The sequence below is a fragment of the Globicephala melas genome, chromosome 19 (genome assembly GCF_963455315.2).
Source record: "Globicephala melas chromosome 19, mGloMel1.2, whole genome shotgun sequence".
Classification (NCBI taxonomy): Eukaryota; Metazoa; Chordata; class Mammalia; order Artiodactyla; family Delphinidae; genus Globicephala; species Globicephala melas.
Window position 1 is genome coordinate 15,777,327 of NC_083332.1, and position 22,872 is coordinate 15,800,198.

General features: G+C 47.1%; 1 protein-coding gene across 4 annotated transcripts; it reads right to left on the reverse strand.

Moving 5' to 3' along the window:
* Window positions 1-11,360: 11,360 nt before the first annotated feature.
* UPK1A (uroplakin 1A) lies at window positions 11,361-22,555 on the reverse strand. 4 transcript variants are annotated; one of them, XM_060288844.2, is made up of 8 exons: window positions 21,814-22,555; window positions 21,060-21,394; window positions 20,557-20,648; window positions 18,844-19,044; window positions 15,674-15,748; window positions 15,433-15,540; window positions 13,545-13,724; window positions 11,361-11,834 (listed from the first exon to the last, which is right to left on the reverse strand). In XM_060288844.2, exons 3-8 carry the CDS (start codon window positions 20,638-20,640, stop codon window positions 11,604-11,606), a joined length of 879 nt encoding a protein of 292 aa, XP_060144827.1. In that variant the 5' UTR covers window positions 20,641-20,648; window positions 21,060-21,394; window positions 21,814-22,555; the 3' UTR covers window positions 11,361-11,603. The 4 variants fall into 4 exon arrangements, with proteins under 4 accessions (XP_060144827.1, XP_060144828.1, XP_060144826.1 ...); XM_060288845.2 differs by lacking the exon at window positions 21,814-22,555 and having other exon boundaries at window positions 21,060-21,646; XM_030874757.2 differs by lacking the exons at window positions 21,060-21,394; window positions 21,814-22,555 and adding an exon at window positions 12,148-12,231 and having other exon boundaries at window positions 11,725-12,068; window positions 20,557-20,956.
* Between the last annotated feature and the right edge of the window lie 317 nt (window positions 22,556-22,872).

Genomic DNA, 22,872 nt, shown 5'->3' on the forward strand with positions numbered 1-22,872 from the left:
AACAACATGTGGAGAGAGCAGAGCAGAATGGTTAAGATGTCAGCTCTGGAATCACACTGACGGTTTGGGTCCTGCCTCTGTCATTTACCAACTATGTGACGTTCAGCAAGTTTCTTCCACTTTTTGTGCCTTGAGAGAATCAAATGAGCAGATACCCTTGAAGTCCTTAGGACAGCCCCTGGCACTGAGTACGTGCTCATTAAATGTTGGCTATTGTTATTAATTACAAGTAAAATTAAAATTGTGCTAAATGCTCCGAAGGAAAACCACAAGATAGATTAAGAAAGTAAAACTCTCATCTGGCCAGTGTTTTCAAGAAAGACTTCCTGGAGGAAGTGATGCTTGTACTCAGGTCTGAAAAATGAGTACTCACTAACCAGACTAGGGAGCGAGGAGAGGCTTCCAGGCAGTAGGAAAGTAGGTTCCAGAGCTCTGGGGTGAGAGGAAACATGGCCCAGAATCCAATGTCTCAGAGCAGAGCAAGGAGGTACAGGGGAAGCAGGGGAGAGGGAGACCTGGTGTAGTTGGCAAGGCCTGGCCTTGCCAGGAGTGCTGGCATTCTCCTAAGAACCATGCAGAATCACAGAAGGAAGTGTCTATTTTTTTTTTTTTTTAACAGAGACTGGTTTGATGGACCTCTATGTACAATACTTATCACCCAGATGCAAGAGCTATCAACATTCTGCCTTTCTTATTTCATCAGTACTCCCTCAGTCTTTTTCTTTTAAATATTTTTCTCCTTGAACACATTCTACTTGACAATGAAAGCAATTGGGACAAAAATCTCTTTGAGAGGGGGAAATATACAAACACACTTTATTAGGGAGGAAAGGTACACACATAGTTGGTTTTATCTAGTGATAATGCATGCTTTTTAAATGACACATTTTGTGAAATGCTTTAAAAAAGTTTTTAGCACCAATCAGTAGCATTAACAGTACAGGAATACCTCATTTTATTGTGCTTTGCTTTATTGTGCTTCGCAGATACTGCATTTTTTACAAATCAAAGGTTTGTGGCAACCCTACGTTGAGCAAGTCTATCAGTGCCATCTTTCCAACAGCATTTGTTCACTTCATATTTCTGTGGCATATTTTGGTAATTCTTGCAATATTTCAAACTTTTTCATTGTTATATTTTATGGTGATTTGTGATCAGTGATATTTGATGTTACTATTGTAATTGTTTTGGGGCGCCAAAAACCGCACCCGTATAAGACAGCGAACTTAATCAATAAATGTTGTGGGATTACTGGTGTAATTTCTCCACTAATCAGCCATTCCCCCTTCTCTCTCCCTTTCCTAGGGCCTCCCTATTTCTTGAAACACAACAATATTGAAATTAGGCCAATTAATAACCCTACAATGGCCTCTACATGTTCAAGTGAAAAAAATCACATGGGAAATCCCTGGTGGTCCAGTGGTTAGGATTCTGCACTCTCACTGCCGAGGGCCCGGGTTCAATCCCTGGCGGGGGAACTAAGATCCCACAGGCCATGCTGCGTGGCCAAAAGAAAGAAAGAATTACATGTCTGTCATTTTAAATCAAAAGCTGGAAATCATGAAGCTTAGTGAGAAAGACTAGGCCTCTTGTGCCAAATAGCCATGCTGTCACTGCAAAGGAAAAGTTCTTGAAGGAAATTAAAAGGGCTACTCCAGTGAACACATGAATGATGAGAAAGTGAAACAGCCTTATTGTTGATATGGACAAAGTTTTAGTGGTCTGGACAGAAGATCAAACCAGCCACAACATTCCCTTCAGCCAAAGCCTAGTCCAGAGCAAATCCCTAACTCTCTTCAATTCTGTGAAGGCTGAGAGAGGTGAGGAAACTGCAGCAAAAAAAGTTTAAAGCTAGCAGAGATCGGTTTGTGACGTTTGTGAAGCCCTCTCCGTAATATAAAAGTGCGAGGTGAAGCAGCAAGTGCTGATGGAGAAGCTGCAGCAAGTTACCCGGAAGATCCAGCTGAGGTCATTCATGAAGGCGGCTACACTAAACAAGAGATTTTCAATGCAGATGAAACAGCCTTCTGTCAGAAGAAGATGCCACCTAGGACTTTCGTAGCTAGAGAGAAGAAGTCAATGTCCGGCTTCAAAGCTTCAGAGGACAGGCTGACTCTCTTGTTAGGAGCAAATGCAGCTGGTGACTTTAAGTTGAAGTCAGTGCTCATTCACCATTCTGAAAATACGAGGTCCCTTAACAATTTTGTTAAGTCTACTCAGCCTGTGCTCTATAAATGGATGCTGTAAACAGATGTGCTGGATGACAGCACATCTGTTTACATGGTTTACTGAATATTTTAAGCCCACTGTTGAGACCTACTCTTTCAGAAAAAACCATTCTCTTCAAAATATTGCTGCTCTTTGACAATGCACCTGGTCATCCAAGAGCTCTGATGGAGATGTACAGTGAGATTAATGTTGTTTTTATGCCTGTTAACACAACATCCATTCTGCAGCCCATGGACCAAGTAACATTTCGATTTTCAAGTCTTCTTATTTAAGAAATATATTTTGTAAGGCTATGCTTCCATACATAGTGATTCTTCTGATAGCTCTGGGCAAAGTAAACTGAAAACCCTCTGGAAAGGATTTGCTGTTCTAGATGCCATTAAGAACATTGTGATTCATGGGACGAGGTCAAAATATCAACATTAACAGGAGTTTGGAAGAAGTTGATTCCAACCCTTATGGATGACTGTGAGGGTTTCAAGACTTCATTGGAGGAAGTAACTGCAGATGTGGTGGAAATAGCAAGAGATCTAGAATTAGAAGTGCAGCCTGAAAATGTGACTGAACTGCAGCAACGTCATGATAACCTTTTCACGGATGAGGAGTTGCTTCTTATGGATGAGCAAATAAAGTGTTTCTTGAGATGGAATCTGCTCCTGGTGAAGATGCTCTGAAGATAGTTGAAATGACAAAGATTTAGAATATGACATAAACTTAGTTGATAAAGCAGCAGCAAGGTTTGAGAGGATTGGCTCCAATTTTGAAAGAAGTTTTACTGTAGGTAAAATGCTATTAAACAGCACTGCCTGCTACAGAGAAATTCTTCGTGAAAGGAAGAGTCAACTGATGCAGCAAATTTCATTGTCTTATTTTAATAAATTGCCGCAGTCACTCCAACCTTCAGCAACTACCACTTTGATCAGTCAGCAGCCGTCAACATCAAGGCAACACCCTCCCATCAGCAAAAAGATTACAACTCGCGGAAGGCTCAAGTGATGGTTAGCGTTTTTTAGCAATAATGTATTTTTAAATTAAGGTATATATATTGTATTTTTATACATAATGCTATTGTATGCTTAATAGAGGACAGTATAGTGTAAATATAACTTTTATATACACTGGGAAACCAAAAAATTCTGGTGACATGCTTTATTGCAATATTCACTTTATTGTGGTGGTCTGGAACTGAACCTGCAATATCTCTGAGACGTGCCTGCATTTTAAGAGAATGTTTTTATAAGATTAAAATTGACTGGGGTTTTAGCACATACTCGGCTTGAGGATTAGTATGGTAAACATTCGAAATACAAGTATCTACGATCAAAATAGGGCTTTTACCCATGAAATATCTTGATCATTAAGTAAAAAGCATATGATGTGGCTCACGGTGTCTGTTAACCTCATTCCTTCCTGATCAGAAAATTTGCCTTTGCTGAATAAAAGATTTGGTACTTTGGCATGGAAATGTACAATAAACTCATCTATTTTGATTTGATTGATAATCTCTTTCTTGAGGAAGGTCAGGAAAGTCTAATAAGGAACAGCACTTGTGCTCATGATTGCAAATCTCCAAAAAATGTCAGTGATCGCACCTGTTATTTCTAGACCAATCCTTTGTAAGTCCTGGCGGTATCTCAGTTGCCATCAGGCAGGGATGTGATCAATAGATGTAATGCTTGCACTAGCAAGTTGATCTTTCGTATATTAACTTTGTATCCTGCAACTTTGCTATAATTGCTTATTAGTTCCAGGAGGTTTTTTGTCAATTCTTTTAGATTTTTTACATAGACAATTATGTCATCTGCAAACAAAGACAGTTTTATTTCTTCCTTCTCAATCTGTGTACATTTTATTTCTTTTTCTTGTCTTATTCCATTAGCTAGGACTTCCAGTATGATGTTGAAAAGGAGTGGTGAGATGAGACATCCTTGGCAATTTGATCTTAGATACAACAAGAGGTACTTGACTACTAGGGACCTTCTTCTTCTTTTTTGTTTTTTAAATTTTATTTATTTATGGCTACGTTGGGTCTTCATTGCTGTGTGTGGGCTTCTCTCTAGTTGCGGCGAGCAGGGGCTACTCTTCACCGCGGTGTGCCGGCTTCTCATTGCGGTGGCTTCTCTTGTTGCTGAGTGCAGGCTCTAGATGCGCGGGCTTCAGTAGTGGTGGCATGTGGGCTCTGTAATTGTGGCTCGTGGGCTCTAGAGCACAGGATCAGTAGTTGTGGCGCACTGGCTTAGTTGTTCCACGGCATGTGGGATCTTCCTGGACCAGGGATCGAACCCGTGTCCCCTGCATTGACAGGCGGATTCTCAACCACTGTGCCACAGGGAAGTCCCTAGGGACCTTATTTTAATTATGTGTCCAACAGTACCTAAGTGGAACTCCAGAAAGACCACTTTCTTGGCTTTTTACCTTTTTTTTTTTTTTTTTTTTTTTTTTGCCACACTGCATGGCTTGTGGGATCTTAGTCCCCCAACCAGGGATTGAACCCAGGCCCTTGGCAGTGAGAGTGTGGAGTCCTAACCACTGGACCGCCAGGGAATTCACAGCTTTTTACCTTTTATATTTTATTTATTTCCATTCCAGTGCCCATGGCATCTGAGGTGGCCATCTGAGAGCTATCTAAGGGAAACTTGATGTCTTTAATAGATCTCCTGCTTGGGTTTTGAAACATGAATTAAGTCAAAACATTGTCTCAAACTTCTGTGACATCTGAAATTTGGAAAAAGCACTTATTCACAGGACAACTCTTTGATTACTGGAGGAACGGCTCAAGGTCCAGGCTACTGTTGGCATTAACTATTTCCTATCTAGCTTCCTTCTGGGAACTGTAAGCTGTTTGAGGAGATCACAACTGTGGGATACTCTCAAATAAAGGCATTTGATACTTCTGCTGGGGACTGCTGGCACCTTTTCATCATCCTGGTTAGATTGTTAAAATAGCCTCCATAATTCTCCTCCCTTCTGCACACCTCCCATACTCAGTCTGGCCTTAACCACTGACTTGCTTCACCCAATGCGACAACAGCACATGTGGCAAAAGCAGAACATTGAAAATTGCTTACGCACCTTGGGACTTGTCTTTTCTTGCTGCTGTTGGGAACCCTGCAAGCACCACCATGTGAATGTGCTTGGGCTGGCCTCTTTAGACACATGGCCCAGTCAGAGCCCTCACCCCAGCTACCTACAGCAACTTCCAGCCAGCCACACACGTGAGGGAGGCTACCCTAGACCAACAAGCCCCCAGCCACCCCATAGCTGACTGCAGCTGCATGGGTACGCCCAGGTGAGAAAAACTGAAGAGCTGCCTGGCTGACTGAGCTCAGCCCAAATAGTCCCACAGAATCAGCAGCTAAAAATTAATCATTATTTTAAGTCACTGTGTTTTGGCGTGTTAACAAAATTAACCAGTATACCCTGGGCTAGAGCGGTTTCTAGGCAACAAATATATTTGCTTTGGCTCTGGGTATACATCTTGAAAGCTGAAAAATCCCTTCAGTTTCTAGACCTGTTCCCTCAATTTTCTGAATACATTTTTATGAGATGAATTTTAGTGCCAGGGATCAAATGCCAGGATCTTTTGATCATTTTTTCCAGCAGCCCTAGAAGTGGTTCTTCAAAAAGACCATTTTCTCTGTTTTTCATCTTTCTATTTCCATTTGAAGACCATCTGAAAAGACAGTGAGAAATCAGGATTCTATTTCCTGTTTTCAATAGGTTTCTTACTTGGGTTAAGGGGTGCGTCCCTAGCTGGGTTAATGAAGGTGGCTTAGGAAAGTGTGGAGAAGAACCCCAGCCACCTGCTGGTCACAGCTCCGTTGGAACAACAAGGAAGAACCGGAATCTGGAGAGAACCCCTAACTTCTGCCGTGTCCCTCCAGCGCCCTCTACTCACAAGACCTAACCTTGTGCTAAATGATACATGGAATTTAGAGGCATAGCCATGATATGTTTTTCGAAACCAAGAAATTCACACTAGTACAGGACTATTAACTAAACTCCAGACATTATTTGGATTGCACTAGTTTTTCCACTAATGTCTTGTCTTTTCAGGATCCAACATAGGACATCACATTGCATTTAGCATACGTTCAGTTTTTTCTTTGTTTAATTTTTAAATTTTATTTATTTTTTATACAGCAGGTTCTTATTAGTTATCTATTACATATTATAATTACATAATTATAATTATATAATATCTATACATATTAGTCTATATATGTCAATTAGTTATCTATTACATATTATAATTACATAATTATAATTACATAATATCTATACATATTAGTGTATATATGTCAATCCCAATCTCCCAATTCATCCCACCGTCCCCCCGGCCACTTTCCCCCTTGGTGTCCATACCTTTGTTCTCTACATCTGTGTCTCTATTTCTGCCCTGCAAACTGGTTCAGCTGTACCATTTTTCTAGGTTCCACGTATATGTGTTAATATATGATATTTGTTTTTCTCTTTCTGACTTACTTCACTCTAGCATACATTCAGTTTTGCACGTTGCATTTTTCTCAGTGAACAATCTATCTTGGAGATGATTTCATATCAGCAAATATAAATGTAGCTCCCTTGAAACTTAGCTGCAGAGTATTCTATGGTGTGAGAAAATGAATTGTATAACTAGTTCTCTTCTGATGTGATTCAGGCTGTTCCTCAGTTATTGCTTTTCTGTTACCCTTGTACATGGGTCTTTGCACACTCTTGGGAGTGTATATGCAGGATAGATTCCCAGAGGTGGAATCGGGTGGGTCAAAGGGGTGTGGGTTTTACATTTCAGTGAAGAAGTCAACTTGCTCTCATGGAAGGAGTGTAAGCAACAGTGTATGTAGTCAGAGGTGTGTGCCTGCTTGATTGCTATAATATACATTAGTTTATTCTTTCCATTCTATGATCTCCAGTGGTGAAAGAGAGGTTGGTTCAATGGGACAGGAGGGTGGAATTCCCTGGTGGTCCAGCAGTTAGGACTATGCACTTCCACTGCAGGGGGCACAGGTTTGATCCCTGCTCGGGGAACTAAGATCCCGCAAGCTGTGCAGCACAGCCAAAATTTAAAAAAATAAAAGGGGGGACAGGAGGGAGAGATAGGCTTGGGGAAGTAGCAAGGAAAAAGGCCACAGGGCCCCTCAGTGCCAGGCTGAGCAGCTGGACTTTGTGCTGAGGGCACTGGGGAGCCACGGAGGGTTAGAGGCCGGATCCAGCTCTGGACAGACATGGTCCTTTAGAGGTGCAGTAGGAACAGCCATCGAATGGTTGCCTCTCTCTTGGGTGGTCCTGGGAGCCTCACTCGCCTGGCGCTCAGCTCTTTGCTCCTCTCTCACCCACAGGAGTGGGCCTCTGGGTGAAAAGGCCAGGGCAGACAAACCCGTCCTGCCAGCCGAGGCCTGCCTTGGCCAGGCCGCACCGCTGCCATTCCAGCTGAGCAAATATGTGGCCAGATGAAGCCAGAGAAGGGAGTGGCAGATGTGGGACAGAGGCGGAGGACCCGTACCTGCTGCCCAGAGGCCAGCTTGACTCCAAGACCCCAGTATCTGACAAGGCCTGACCTGTTTTAACAGCTCAGGTAAAGTCTGAAAATGTTTAGCAAGGTAATTCTTTTCTCAGTACACATCTCATGTCCTACAGTGAAGTTTTTATTAATATTTATTTTTTTTCTTCTTTAAAAAGATTATCAATCATTACCCGTTCATCCACCCATCTCTCTATTATTCATCTATTTTATTTATACAGTTACTACCAGAAGTGAAAAATCAAGAGCAGCTTGTTTGTAGTCGTCTGCAGTGGGCGCTGGAGATGGGGTGGGGCAGGTGTCTGGTTTTCCCAGCTCTGGTCTCTCTGAAGTTGCTCAGTGGTGAGCTGCCTTTAAGTTTCCTTTGCCAGTCACTTATGTGGATCTTACTTGAAACAGAAAGGCCTACAGAGGGACACCCACTTCTTCTGCTTCAGGAACTGTCTATTGGAAATTGGATCACATCCCATTCCACCAGGCAAGTTTGAACTCCATTGTTAAATTGCAATAGCCAATGTGAGATTGATGGCTAGAGAGGAGTATCTGTCTTCAGGAGGCTGTGGTTGTATGATCAGAACTAGCTCTGAGTAGGAGTGTTAAGAAAAATCAACTGAGTAAATCTGAAGATCTAATTGGTTTTATTCAACAAGTCATGAATTAGGCAGCATCCCGTCTAGTAAGTAGAAAGGAGCTCTCTTAATATTTATTTTTATTGGAGGGCAAAAGCAAGAGTCATCATAGAATATTTGGAAAATACCAAAATGCCTAAGGAATGAAATAAAAATCCCCCTCAAGTGTCTCTTTTTCCTTGATAACCAGGGCTAACCTTTGGGAGACTGTGTTTTACAACTTTAACACAAACACAAACATACTTGAATTTTTATCAGAAAAGCAATCATACTTGGCATGCCTTTTTGTAATCTTCTTTTTTCACTTAACAGTGAAAAAAGGTATTCTCCCATGACATTAAATATTCTTTTGCAGTGTGACATTTAAGGAAAGATTTGATTTTAGGCGTATCAATCTCCACTAACTCCACAAACGTTCTTGAAGGACACTCAGGCAAAAAGTGTTATATTAACGCTAACATATGCCGAGCCCATGGGTTGAACATCTCTCAGCGAAAGCACCAAGCGTTTTCAGGTATGATTTGACTTTTGAAAGCACAGATATGTGAGTCACTTCGATGAGCTGGCTACGGTACATCGAGACGGTGGAGCCCCAAACCTTTGAAACTGGGGCTTACCAGACACAGTAGCAGCCTTACCGGCAGTTTATTTCTGCATTTGGTTCTGATGGCACGGAATTTAGAAAATTCCTGATTCACAGTAAAGAGGTCTATGGGTTCCTGAGCTCTTAGAATGTATTGGACCCTAAGCTATGCGGTAGGGACTGCTAGAACCCCATTTTATAGAGGGGCACATGGAGGCTCAGAGTGTGGTGGAGGTGTGGTGAGAACCCAGTACTGCCTCTCTGCCTTTCTCAGAGAATCTAAGTCACGGGCTGGGTCACTGTGAGCTTGCTCCTGAGGGCACACCTGAATTTAAAAGTAGATTGGAATGAAATCCCCCCTTTCCTTGACATGTTTACAACGTGGTCAAATATGTGCTCAGGGATGGGGGAGAAGTTTCATTCCAGGGCCTGCAGAAAAGCCTGTTAGGCCAGTTAACCTGGAGGGACTCTTGTGTGTTAACATATGGTATGTGTAACAACTACACGGCATTTAAAAAGATTCTGGCTTGAAAAGCAAAGCTGTACATGGTTTAGTATCTTAGAAACCCCTTTACTAGTTTTTGTTTTTGAAAAGTAATAGATTATCTTTACGAACATCTTTTTCAAACATTATAAAGATATATATGGTGTGAAAATTCCTCCTCTGGGCCCTCTATCCCATACCATATATATATGTATATAGAATTTTTATAAAAATGAAATCACTTATGCTTATTCTGCTCCTTGCCTTATCTACTTACAACAGAGCATGGTGATCGATGACACAGCTATACTCTGGAATACACTGCAACAGTCAAAACAAAATAAAAAGAGGTGAATTCATATATACTGACATGGAAAGATGCCCAAAATATACAGTTAAGTGAAGGAAACAAGTTGCAAAGCAATATTTGAAGCACTATTCTATTAAGTGTGTGTGTATGTGTGTGCTCATATAAGTATATATAGATATGTCGATATAAACTTTTGAAAAGCCGAAAAGGACATTTATCATGTATTAATAGCAGTTATCTACAGATTTGGGGGGGGAGTTTCCTGGGGAGCGGAACATGGGACACTTCCATTTGTAAATTTTTATAATCTTTTAAGTGGAAGAGTTATCAATGATTTTTGATTTTTAAAAGTATTTTCCCTAATTCTTCTAAAAATTATTTTAAAAACCTTGACCCATTTATTTTAAAAGACAAGACCTACCCTTCATATGTAACCACAGGGATAAAAGTACCGTATGTGGTTTGTAAGTGTTTCTACTTGCATTTCTTGGAGATTTTTGTCATGTTAAAACATTATTTTTTACTACTGTGTGTGGTATTCTAGAGAATAGACATAGCATAGCTAATTTAACCAGTCCCCTACTGAGGTTCATTTAGGTTACTGTAATGAACTTTCTAATTCTTTATACCATTATGATATCTTTTTATATCAGTTCACATAGATCTATCTTCTTTTTAACAGCCACAGAGAATTCCAGTCCAAGGATATAACATGAGTTGTACATCCCACCCCCTGCTGATGGAGGTTAGGTTGTTTCCAATTTTTCACCCTAATAGATTTGACCAATACAGATTTTTTTTAAAGTATATTTTCAAAAGCTGACATCTGAATTCAGCATTTGCAGACCATCTGCAGACCAGTAGAGTAGATGAGGACCCTGAGAAACCTCATTTGATGGGGAAGGAAGACAAACTCTCCTCACAGGGCCTAATTGCTGTAAAGTGGCCAGAGCATGAGCCTGCTTCAGAGAGGACAAAACAGCAGTGATGAGATTCTTAAACTGTTTGCTCTCAGGCACCTCTTAGAGAACCTTCTGGAAGCTTTAGTCCCTAGTAGGAGGATGTCTGTCACCTGTACTGGCCCAGCATCCCTGCACTCTGATTTTCCTTTGGTAAACAACCCCCTTTCCTAACACTACCCCTGGATGCATCCTTAGCAGGAATGTTAATCCACAGAGCCTGACCTTCCCCAACCAAAGAGTGGGTCTAGAATCTAAACCAAGTCAGTGAGATTTAATCCCTGACCTTGGCAAAGGTTATTGGGAAAGAGGCCCTTTCTCGCTGCTCTGTTGCCTAGCTATAAAGATGTAAGTCTGGTGTCGCCAGAGAAATCCTGCCTGAGAATGAAGCAGGTTTCCTGGAGACCCAGACTGAACCCCTGGATCCAGACATGCCTGAAGCTAGCCTTACTGACTCAGTTACATGAGCCAATACTTTCTATTTTGTGTTTCAGTCAATGCCAGTTGGGTTTCTGCCACTTCCATTGGAAGAGTTCTGGTTCATTCGCCTCGGCCTCCGAAGAAAACAAATTAACTCATTCAAGCAGTATTTATTGAATATCCATGCTCAGCCCTGTGCCGGGCAATACTGGGGATATTAAAGTAACCATAACAGAACTTGTCCCTCCCCTCATGGCAGTCCCAGTCTACCAGAGCTTAAATAGACAATCACAAACTACTCAGTGATGGTGACGACATCCAGCATGAAGAAGGAGCTCAGGGAGCTACTAGAGAGGCATCCGCGAGTGGGGTGGTAAGATCAGGGAAGGGTCCCCCCCGCCAGGACAGGACTTCAAGTTGACACTGAAAGATGGGCCAGGAATCAGCCAAGTGAGATGGGGTTAAGGTCTAAGGGTCCGTGCACACATGTCCAGGGGTTTCAGGGCACCCCAACTCCCAGCAGGGCTCAGAAACCTGGTAAAACATCTTTGGAGGGGCCTGGTGGCGCAGCGGTTGAGAGTCCGCCTGCCGATGCAGGGGACAAGGATTCATGGCCTGGTCCGGGAAGATCCCACATGCCACGGAGCGGCTGGGCCCGTGAGCCATGGCCGCTGAGCCTGCACGTCCGGAGCCTGTGCTCTGCAACGGGAGAGGCCACAACAGTGAGAGGCCCGAGTACAGCAAAAAACAAACAAACAAAAAAAAAAACTTTGGAGTGGAGGGAGGGAAGGGTGGAGGAGGTGGGGAAGGGAGAGGTGGGGCGGCGTCGCAGCTGGAGGGAGCAGGGGCAGGGGAGCTGAGTGTGCACGTGGGCTTCCCTTCTCTTCCTCACAACGTGCTGTAGAAACGCATGGCCATCAGCATCACAGGAAGCTGGAGGGGAGGAGGCAGGTGAGGGGCGCCCCAGCCTCACAGCCACATCCCACCCAGCCCACAGGCTCCCGCCTCTCACCGTCCACATCAGGATGGCGAACCCAAACCATGAGATGCCCCACGTGTAGCTGTCGATGGCGTGGCCAATGTGTTCGAAGCAGCCCTGGGCAGGGGGAACACGGGGGTCTGAAAAAATGCCTGGGGAGGCTGGCTGCTGAAAGCAAGAGTCACTGGGCACCCTTGGGAAAGTCACTTCCTGCCTCGAGCCTTGGTTTTCTTACCTGTGGGACCATGAGGAAGTGGGTTTCTCACCCTGGGGATCATGGCAGTGTCTCCCTCCCAGGGCGGTTTCAGGGAGCCAGGGATGTGATGTTAACCCAGGCCCTGCACAAGCAGGTGCTGCCCCGATGGTGCCTATGACAGTCTGAGGGTGATTTTGTTTTGGGCTGGCTTTCCGTGCTGCCCCCAAGTTCCAAGGGTTTGAAATACGCCTTTAGGATCAGTCCAGTTCTGACACCTCCTCATCTGGAGGTAAGGCTGAGTGGGCCCAGAGCCCCACACCGGTCGCCTTCACGTAGACCCCTGCTTGGCCCAACTTGGAAGCAGCCAAGAACAAAGGTTCCAGGTGTGTGCCCTGGAGTCAGGCGGGATGGAGCTGGGGGCCAGCTCTGCCGCTTGTTGGCTATGGGGCCTAGCTAGGATTCTGACCCTCTGAGCCTCAGTTTTGCTATCTGTGAAATGGTGATCTTTGACAGCACTGCCCTCCGAAAGCAGTCGTGGTGATGCTGTGAGATGATGCATGTAAGCACTCTGCAGAGAGCCAGGGTTCAAGGAAGGGCTGTCGGACCCTGGTGGCGGTGACGGTTTGCATACAGGCTCCCCTCTCTGTGGCACCTGATCTAAGGCATGACGGTGAAGCGCCCCCAGGCAGCGAAGGGGACCGGTTCTCCTCTGGTTTCTCTCTCTGCCTCTGTACTCCCTTTGCAGGAGTTAAAGCACCTGGTTGGGGCCTGACTGCCTGAAATCACATCCCAACTCCATCCGTCACTAGTGAGGCTCATCATCTGTAAAGTGAGGTAATTATAACCTTTACCTCATAAGGCTGTGGTGAGAATTAAATAAGGTAAAAACTTAAAGCCCCTACAAGGAGGCCTGGTACAAAGTATCAGCTCAATAAATGTTGGTTGTTATTGGTGTTGTGCTGCTGATACTGTTATTGTTGCTTTTATCCCCAGACAATCTGAGAAAAGTTTCGGGCGCCGCCAGGTCTGGATCAGATCAAACCGGAACCGGGGTTCATCCCGCTGACTTGCAGAGGGAGGGAGGGACAGATGGAGAGTTGAGAGAGTCAGAGGGAGGGGAGAGAAGGAGAAAGCCAGATGGGAGGGAGGAGCAGACAGACAGACAGGGAGGGAAAAAGAAGAACCAGAGAGGGCCAGAAAGACCGACAGACACAGCATGGGGGAGGAGACACACCTTGGTGAACAGGTAGTCCAAGTGGCCCAGGCGGCAGCCTTCTTCACTGAGGGGGATGAAGTTGCCAGTCCGTCGACAGCACAGCGGGGGCCAGGGGAACACCACCTCTGGGGTGGTGGCCCGGAAGGCTGATGTGAAGTTCACCCAATCCATGGGACCTGACGTGCCACAGCACTCTTGCTGGAGAGAGAGGCAGGGGTCAGGAGGACTCTGGCTCAGAGAGGACAGCCGCTCCCCTGAGGTCACACAGCGAGGAAGGATAAGGTTGGCCTGCACTTCCCCACATCCTGGGCCTCCTCGAAGAGGGGCAGCAGTGTCTGTGTGTGGGCAAAGGAGCAGAAGATACTGGTCCCAGCACCCCGAGGCTGATGGGGGATTTGGCTCAAACCCACACTCGTGATTTAGTTTAAATAGTTTTGGAAAAAAAATTCATTGGAAAAAAAAATTTTTTTAATTAGCTGTCAACAAAACCTGAGGTAAATGACACCAAAAGGCAGATTTCTGGCTTCTCCTGACCCCCGTGGGTGTTTAATTTGTGACTCTCAAATGATGAAAACATAGGCTCCTTCAAACCTGGGTCTCAGTCCAGGCTAGCTGCATGACGAACCAAACGAGAACCTCAATTTCCCTTGGGTCCTCAATATTCTCCTCTTGTGCTGCCGTATCTTGTTGAGTTTAATTAAGAACGTGGCTTCTGGAAGCTGGCAGCCTGGGTTTGAGCCCTTTTGGTTCTGTGACCTACCAGCTGCGTGACCTCGTGCAAACCCTCAGCTTCCTGCCTTGGTTTCCTCACTGCTAAAGAGCTGATCTTCTTTATGGACTGGTTGTGAGGATTAAATAAGCTTGAAAGTGCTTTGAATGGCGCTAAACAAAAGATAGTGCTCTTTAATGTTTTTTTGTTTGTTTGTTTTTGTTTTTGTGGTATGCAGGCCTCCCACTGCTGTGGCCTCTCCCGTTGCGGAGCGCAGGCTCCTGACGCGCAGGCTCAGCGGCCATGGCTCACGGGCCCAGCCGCTCCACGGCATGTGGGATCCTCCCGGACCGGGGCATGAACCCGTGTCCCCTGCATCCGCAGGCGGATTCTCAACCACTGCGCCACCAGGGAAGCCCTGTTGTTATTTTTTTAATTGAACAATTCTTCTTCTTTTTTTTTTTTTTTGGCAGCTCCCTCGCTGATATGCAGATCTTAGTTTCCCAGCTAGGGATCAAACCCGTGTCCCCTACGGTGGAAGCATGGAGTCGTAACCACTGGACCACCATCTGTTATTATTATTACTATTGTTACTATTAAGACAGCAGGTGTGGACTTCCCTGGTGGCCCAGTGGTTAAGAATCCTCCTGCCAATGCAGGGGACATGGGTTTGAGCCCTGGTCTGGGAAGATCCCACATGCCGCGGAGCAACTAAGCCCGTGCGCCACAACTACTGAGCCTGCGTGCCGGAACTACTGAAGTTCGCGTGCCTAGAGCCCATGGTCCTCAACAAGAGAAGCCACCGCAATGAGAAGCCCGCGCACCTCAACCAAGAGTAACCCCTGTTCGCTGCAACTAGAGAAAGCCCACGCACAGCAGTGAAGACCCAACGCAGTCAAAAAAAAAAAAAAAGACAGCATGTGCAATGGTTAAGAGCAGGGGCTCTGGATCTAGGTTTGGATCCCAGCTCTGCCCCTTACCAACCATATGACCCTGGGCAAGTGACTTTCCCTCTTTTGGGCCTGTTTTCATCCCAAAAATGGCAAGGACCAGAGCCTCTCCCTCATAAGAACCACAGGAGTGGATATCATCTACCAGTGGGCATAATGGGAGCCCTAATGGGGGCCATAATGGGAGACCTGGTCAGAGCCTCAGCTCTTCCAGCCCTCCCCACCCATCCTGCCTACCCTCGCCCACCTCAATCATGATGCGATCCCAGAGGCGGGTGAGTTCCCGGCCCTGGTCCGAGTCTGCACTGTAGAAGGTCAGCATCTGCTTGGTGATCAGGGATGGGCTGGACACCATCTGCAGTGGGCCGGGAAGAACAGGGTCCAGCGGGGCTGGGTGGGGAGAGAGATCGACCTCCACTGCCGGCCCAAGACCCTCACCAAACTCCCCCTGGAAGTCATGCCCCTCCCCTGTCCTCCCCCCGACTCACGTAGTCTCGGTGGGTGTAGGACGTGATGCAGGAGGCGCACTCAAAGATGTAGACGGTGAGCATGAGCACCAGGTACTGCGCAGAGACGGAGGGAGGGTCACAGGGACAGCCCTGGCAGGGCAAAGCCTGTGAAGTCACACCCCTCAAGGGATGGATCCGTGATGGGAATGCAATTTTTTTTTTTTTTTTGGCCATGCCCCGACCAGGGATGGAACCTGGTCCTGGTGGCAAAAGCACCGACTCCTCACCACTGGACCGCCAGGGAATTCCCAGAAACACAATTTTTTAAAAAGTATAGGACATGCATAAAGAAGATGTGGCACATATATACAATGGAATATTACTCAGCCATAAAAAGGAACGAAACTGAGTTATTTGTAGTGAGGTGGATGGACCTAGAGACTGTCATACAGAGTGAAGTAAGTCAGAAAGAGAAAAACAAATACCGTATGCTAACGCATATATATGGAATCTAAAAAAAAAAAAAAAAGGTCATGAAGAACCTAGGGGCAAGATGGGGATAAAGATGCAGACCTACTGGAGAATGGACTTGAGGACACGGGGAGGGGGAAGGGTAAGCTGGGACAAAGTGAGAGAGTGGCATGGACTTATAAATACTACCAAATGTAAAATAGCTAGCTAGTAGGAAGCAGCCGCATAGCCCAGGGAGATCAGCTGTTGCTTTGTGACCACCTAGAGGGGTGGGATAGGGAGGGTGGGAGGGAGACGCAAGAGGGAGGAGATATGGGGATATATGTATACGTATAGCTGATTCACTTTGTTATAAAGTAGAAACGAACACACCATTGTAAAGCAATTATACTCCAATAAAGATGTTAAAAAAAAAAGGATAGGACAATGTGAATGGAAACATCTACGTGGGGGATATACAGGTGTTCACCGTGCAAGTCTTTACCTTTTCTGTATGTTTGAAATTTTTAAAAATAAAACGTTACAGGACAATGCAATCAACAAAAATATGTAAGGTATTCCCTTAACTGTTAACTGTTGGCTTGGATGCAGTAAAATGAATGCTTACCGTAGAAAAGAAAAAAATAAAGACATTCCTGAGACAACCAGGGACATCTGAACACAGATTGGGTATTGGAAGATAGATAGGAAGGGACTGGGGCGAATTTTGCACCATGTGCCCGCAGTACGGTGATTGGGGAAAGCAAAACAAAACAAAAAACCCCAAACCTGAAAAAGCTCTTTAATTGGTGTTTAATGAAAATTATTTTTCTGATCCTCAGCTGTCCCCTCCCCTCCCCCTTAAAGCAACAGGGCGTGGGGTGTGGGTGTGCCAGCTCCACTGCCCAGACGAGATGATGTGGCCACGCATGCCTGGCTGCTTTAAAACCACGTCCTTATCACTCAGAGAAATGTGCACGCAGGTATTCACAGGGAAGTGACCTGGTGTCTGGAATGTGCTTCAAAATACCCCAGGAAAGAAAAATGTGGGCAGGCAGAGGGTAGGGGTAGAGGGGACGACGTGCGGGTGATATTGTGGAAACCAGGTGATAGGTACACAGGGTGCATCGTGTCATTCACTCTAGTCTGTTTGCAATTTCCCATAACAATTAAAAAAAAAATCTGTGTCTTAGTTAATGACAAACTAATAGGAGAGACAGACACAGACCTTTTTTCTTTTACTAGTTGGGTGAACTTTTAGGACTTTGGTTAAATTGTTCTGCCAGAGAACTAGATGCAGGAAAGAAAGAAAAAAAGAAGAAGAAAAGGAAAGGAAAAGAGCCTTTCCATGGCTCCACGTTACTCATAGAGAAGCCAAAGCCTTTACGAAGGCCTGCAGGTCCACCTGATAGGCCCACCTCCGCTCTCTCCCCTCTCTCCTCTCAAGGCCAGCAAACCTCCCCCCCCCACCCCGCCCCGCTGCTGTTCTCCTCCCCTGTCCGTCCTCAGTTCCTCTCACTCACTCACTCACCCCCACTTGGCTCCAGCCACACTGAACTCCTGTCCCCTCTGGCTTCAGAGCCTTTGCTCTTGCTGTTCCCTCCACCTGGAATGCTCTCTCTGCAGATACTCATGCGGCTCACTCCCTTACCAATCCCCCGCACCCCCCCCCCCCCCCGCCACCAGCCCCCGCCCCGGGTCTTCACTTTCTCTGCCTGCAAGATCTTCCCTTTCCCATCCCCAGCTCCAGCTCTCCCTTGCCTGGTCACTGTCTGCCCCATGAGAGTATCCTCCCCCACAGCAAGGGCTTTTATGGTTTGCTCACAAAATAGCCTAGCGCCCAGCGCAGGGTTTGGCACATGGTTCTTGCTGTATAAACATTTGTGGATTGGATAAGTAGCTGCTCCCGGGAATCCAAAAAGCCCTCAGCTGGGGAAAACCCAGCGTTGGCTCTGTGTCAGTGGGGCCAGGATTGGAATCCCTGGTCTCCCTATCATCTGGGCTGTGGGCCTCTTTGAACCTCAGTTTCCCCATCTGGTAAATGGGCAGAGAAGCACTAACTTCAGACGGATTCTGGGAGGACTGAAGGAGCTCATTTTCTAAACTGCTTAGCCTAGTGGCAGAACGTGAGAGGTACTTGGGGAGTGTGGGTTATTGCTGTGGGCAGAGATTAGGAGCCTAGGCTCAAGCACTGAAGTGCTCAGGTTTAAATCCTGGCTCTGTCACTCACTTGCTGTGCCACCCTGGATAAGTGGATTCCCTTCTCTGAGCCTCAGTTTCAACTCTGTCAAATGGGCCATGAAGATGATGATGATGATGAAGGTGATGACGGTACCTCACGGTGGGTTGTGAGGAGCAAATGAACTAATCTATGTAAAGCACGTAGAATGCAGTGAGCGCTCATTAAATGGTTGCTGTGCTATTATTATTGTCATTGTCATCAACAGAGCTCCCGAGTACAGACCCTGGAGACCAACCAGCTGAGGTTCAAATCCCAGTCCTGTTACTTAAGAGCCATCCTCCCAGGCAGAGCTGCCTTCCCTGCCTCCCCTGTGCCCCAGTTTTCTTTGCAAAATGGGGGTAACAGCTGAGCCTAGGTTGTTAGGTTATGGGCAGATTAACTGACCTGACTGCCACGAGGCCCAAGCGTGGTACCATGCGGAACACACACTAGTAGCTGCGGTGTGGTTGTTATTATGACTCTGTGAGGATGACTTTTGTGCCCAGCCGTCCCCATCCCCTTCCTCCTGGGGCCTCACCGTGAGCATCATGGACCGGTGGCGGGAGAGCACTGCGCCCACACCAAAGCTGGCCACCACGAAGAAGGAGAAGCCGCAGAAGATGGCGATCCAGGCACCAGCGAAGACGTCATCCTTGCCCGAGACGCCCATCAGTGGGTACACGCGGTACTGGTCGGCGGTCACCCATACCGTTTCAGCAAACAGGGCCAGGCCTGACAGCTGGACAGGGCAGCCGGTTAGCAAGGCCTGCACAGGGGCAGCAGCCCCGGTTCCATGAGTCTCCGTGAGAAGGGCCTTCCCCATTCTGAGCCTCTACTGCCCTCTTGGTAAAGTGGGCACATAGTAAGAGTGGCAAAGATGTCACCTTCCATGAGCAGGGATGAAGGTGGGCAGGAGGCCATGAGGGAAGGGAGGACCCAGCCAGATCTCCGCCCCCACCCACACCCCAGCTGCCAGTGGCTTCAAGGATACAAAGAGATGCTACATGCAAAGCCTGGCGCTCATGACTGGTACCGAGGAGATGCTAGGTTAGCCCGCCTCCCCTGAAGAGTGTTGCTATTCCCTGATGAGGGGAGCCTGGCCGTGGCCAGAACTATTACAAAAGCATCAACGCTTTGATCCAGCAATTCCACTTGCAGGAGTCAATCCTCCAGATACACCTGCCCAGGCAGGAAAATCACACACCCACAAGGTTATTCCCCGCAGCACCGTGGGTAAAGGAGCCAGGATGCCACACAATGGAGGGCTGGGCGGTTGTGGAAAAGGACAGGGAGGCTGTCTGAGGATTCATGTGGACAGAGAATGTGCACAGGAGGAAATGGGAGGCACGGAGCAGGGTGTAGAATGAGCTACGTTTGGGGCAAGAAAGGGGAGAAAATAGGTATATAGGTTCCTATTTGCTTGTATTTGCTTAAAGAAATACTGGAGAAAATAAAAATCTCGTTACCTGTTGGGATGGGGAACAAAGAGAGAGGAAGACGGCTCAGTGGATACCTTTGCCAACAATCAAACTAACTCTCATAGAGTATTTACTGTGTGCGTTGGTCCTGGAAACTGCTTTCTGTATGATAATCATCGTTGTTACCAGCTCTCCTGCACTATAGCTGCTATGGCCAACACAGATAGCAACCACGTGTGCCAAATTCTGGCCTAAGCACAAATCCAATAACTTATTTTATCCTCTCAGCATTCCTATTTTATCTCCATCTTACAGATGAGAACACTGAGGCCCAGAGAGGTTACATCACTGGCCCCAAGTCCCACAATAGAAAGTGACAGAGCTGGGATTTGAACCCAGGCTGTCTGGCTCCAGAGCCATGTACAGGTATCACGTAATTAAAAGACTTTGTTATTATACGTTACTATTGGACTCCTGTGCACCAGTCGGGCACCTTACGTCCGTAATCATGTTAATGATGATAGCTGGCACTGGTCAAGCACTTTTTTTGAGCTGAGGGCCATACATGGATTAATCCACACAACAATGCCCACAGTGTGGACATAATTTATAAATGGGGAAACAGGCACAGAGAAGTCAAATCGCTTACTCAAGGTCACACAGCTGGGGAGAGGCAGAGCTGGGATTCGAATCGGGGCTTTTCTGACTTGAGAGCCAGGCGACACTGGCCATTAGGTGAGTCCTGAGCCCTCAGCTGTCCCACTCCCAGGCTCAGGACCGCCCCCCTCCTCTTCACCCGCCCACTGGGCTCCCAGCCCCAGGGAATGTCTCACCAGAATAATGATGTTTCCCACGACCAGCAGACCCACCACAACTGGAGACCCCTTCTCTGTTGTTGCTGCTGCTGCAGAAGCCATAGTCTTGCCTGCGACACACGAGCCGGGATGAGGCCAGGCAGGGGCCGGGAGAGGACCCACTGCCCCATTCCACACCCCAGCTGCCAGGGGCTGCTGCCAGCTCTCTGATGGGCCCAAGCCAGTACCAAGTGCGCCCAGCTTCCCACAACCCCAGTAGTGGGCCATTTTACAGAGGAGGAGGGAGTTCCCTGGTTGGTCCAGTGGTTAGGAGTCCACGCTCCCACTGCAGGGGACATGGGTTCAATCCCTGGATGGGGAACCAAGATCCCACAAGCTGAGTGGCTTGGCCAAATAAAAAAGAAGAAATGAAGCCTTGGGTGGGGTAGTCACTGGCCAGAGCTCAGGGCTGCCCCCCACCCCTAGCCTCAGACCTCCCCAGCTCCCCCTGCCCATCCAGACCCCCAGAGCCCCGTCCTCACCTTCTCTGCCTGAAGCCTCTCTGGCCAGGCCCTCCCACAGTGCCTCCCTATATATGCCCAGGCCCCTCCTTGGGCCAGTTTCCTGGAAGGGGGGAGGGTGTCTGGAGGAGGGGACAAGAGGTCAAGCCGGCAGATCAGTGTGGGAGAACAGTTTTATGAGACCCCTCCCCCTAGTGATTTACAGACCTGAAATTCCAGATTTGGCTAATATCTGGCCACATGAGCAAGGTGAACTGCAGGGGCCTCTGGTTCCCAGTCTGTCATGGTGGTGGAGGGGGGCGGGATGGAGAGGGCGAGTGCACCACCTGATGTCTCTCCTCAGGACTAGGGCCTTCCTGGGAGGAGGGAGAGATCCAAGTCAAACCCACACGTGAGGGGACTTTCCTGGTGGCACAGTGAATCCACCTGCCAAGGCAGGGCACATGAGTTCGAGCCCTGGTCCAGGAAGATCCCACACGCCGTGGAGCAACTAAGCCCGTGCGCCACAACTACTGAGCCCGCGCTCTAGAGCCCGCGAGCCACAACTACTGAAGCCCATGCGCCTAGAGCCCATGCTCCGCAACAAGAGAAACCACCGCCATGAGAAGCCGGTGCACCGCAAGGAAGAGTAGGCCCACCCCCGCCCTGCCAGAACTAGAAGAAAGGAAGCCTGGGAGCAAAACAGCCACAGATAAATAAATAAATAAATAAATAAATAAATAAATAAATAAATAAATAAATAAATAAATAAATACCCAACAAACAAAAAACCCACACGCGTGTCCGCAATCCCAGAATTGCATCCTCTGCGGGTGGCTCCACCTCTCCAAGGCTGGGAGCCCAAGGGGAGGTCTAGGCAGGGACCCAGGCAGGCAAGGGCAGCTGGATGAGGCAGGGAGGTGGGAGGAGACGAGGCAAGTGGGAGGGATGATCGGGATGCTGGTGCTCGGTCTCTGCGCTGAGGGGATGGATGGAAGGAGATGCGTGTGTGACGGGATTTTGAGATGAGTGTTCAACGAGCAAGCGGGGAGAGGAGGGGCAAAAGGGAGGGGCACCCTGAATGGGCTTGGTGGGAGGCCCCCCCACCATCACCACACACGCGCGGACAAAGCAGGGTCACAGCGAGGTGGAGCCGTGGGTGGAAATGTCTTCAGTTTGCGGGATCGAAGAGACCTCGGTTCAAATCCCAGTTCCGCCTACTCTGTGACGCGCGACCTGGCGTGTGCATTTGCCCATCTGCAGAATGGGTACCATCAGACCACTTTCCTGGGCGGCGGTGGGAACTGAGGGCGGGGATATCTGCAAAGGGTGTCTTCGGGCCTGGTGTGCAGTGGGCAGCCGCGCCTCACCAGCAGTGCTCCGGAGCAGCCCACGGTCTCTCCGGTGGCGCCCCCTAGTGGCAAAAGGCTGATCCTGCAGGCGAAAAGGGTGACTTGGGCCCGGCCTTCCCCAGAACTTTTCAACCCGGAGAGCTAGGGCATTTGCTTGGTTTTCTCTCTGTGCTTTGGCTTTCCCCAGTGAGAAATGGGCAAACAAATGGAACTTAAAATTCAATCGTCAAGATACTGGCTTGGTAATAAGACTCATGAGATGTTTTCCAATTAAAATGGATAATTTGATTTTTAGTCAATCCACTATACATTTAAAATAGTTTTTCTAATAATGTATATAACCTGTCAAATACATTTTATAAGTTTTAGCTAAAGTAACTTGCAAAATAATAGGACCATGCTAATAACATGAAATATTTTTATTTTCCAATAGTTGATAACTATAAGCAATTGGAAGTTATATACAATGTCTGATAAAAGCAAAAAATTTTCATCAATGGAGG

What these genes read in the sequence shown, in the direction of transcription:
- UPK1A (XM_060288843.1), bottom strand. Translation starts at nt 20,805, where the DNA reads ATGGCCCACTACTGGGGTTGTGGGAAGCTGGGCGCACTTGGTACTGGC. An exon ending in GGGATCGCATCATGATTGAG is followed by an intron (nt 13,725 to 15,432) that starts GTGGGCGAGGGT and finishes CTCTCTCTCCAG; the next exon opens with CAAGAGTGCTGTGGCACGTC. An exon ending in TGGACTACCTGTTCACCAAG is followed by an intron (nt 11,835 to 13,544) that starts GTGTGTCTCCTC and finishes CTCCCGTTGCAG; the next exon opens with AGCACAGGCTCCGGACGTGC.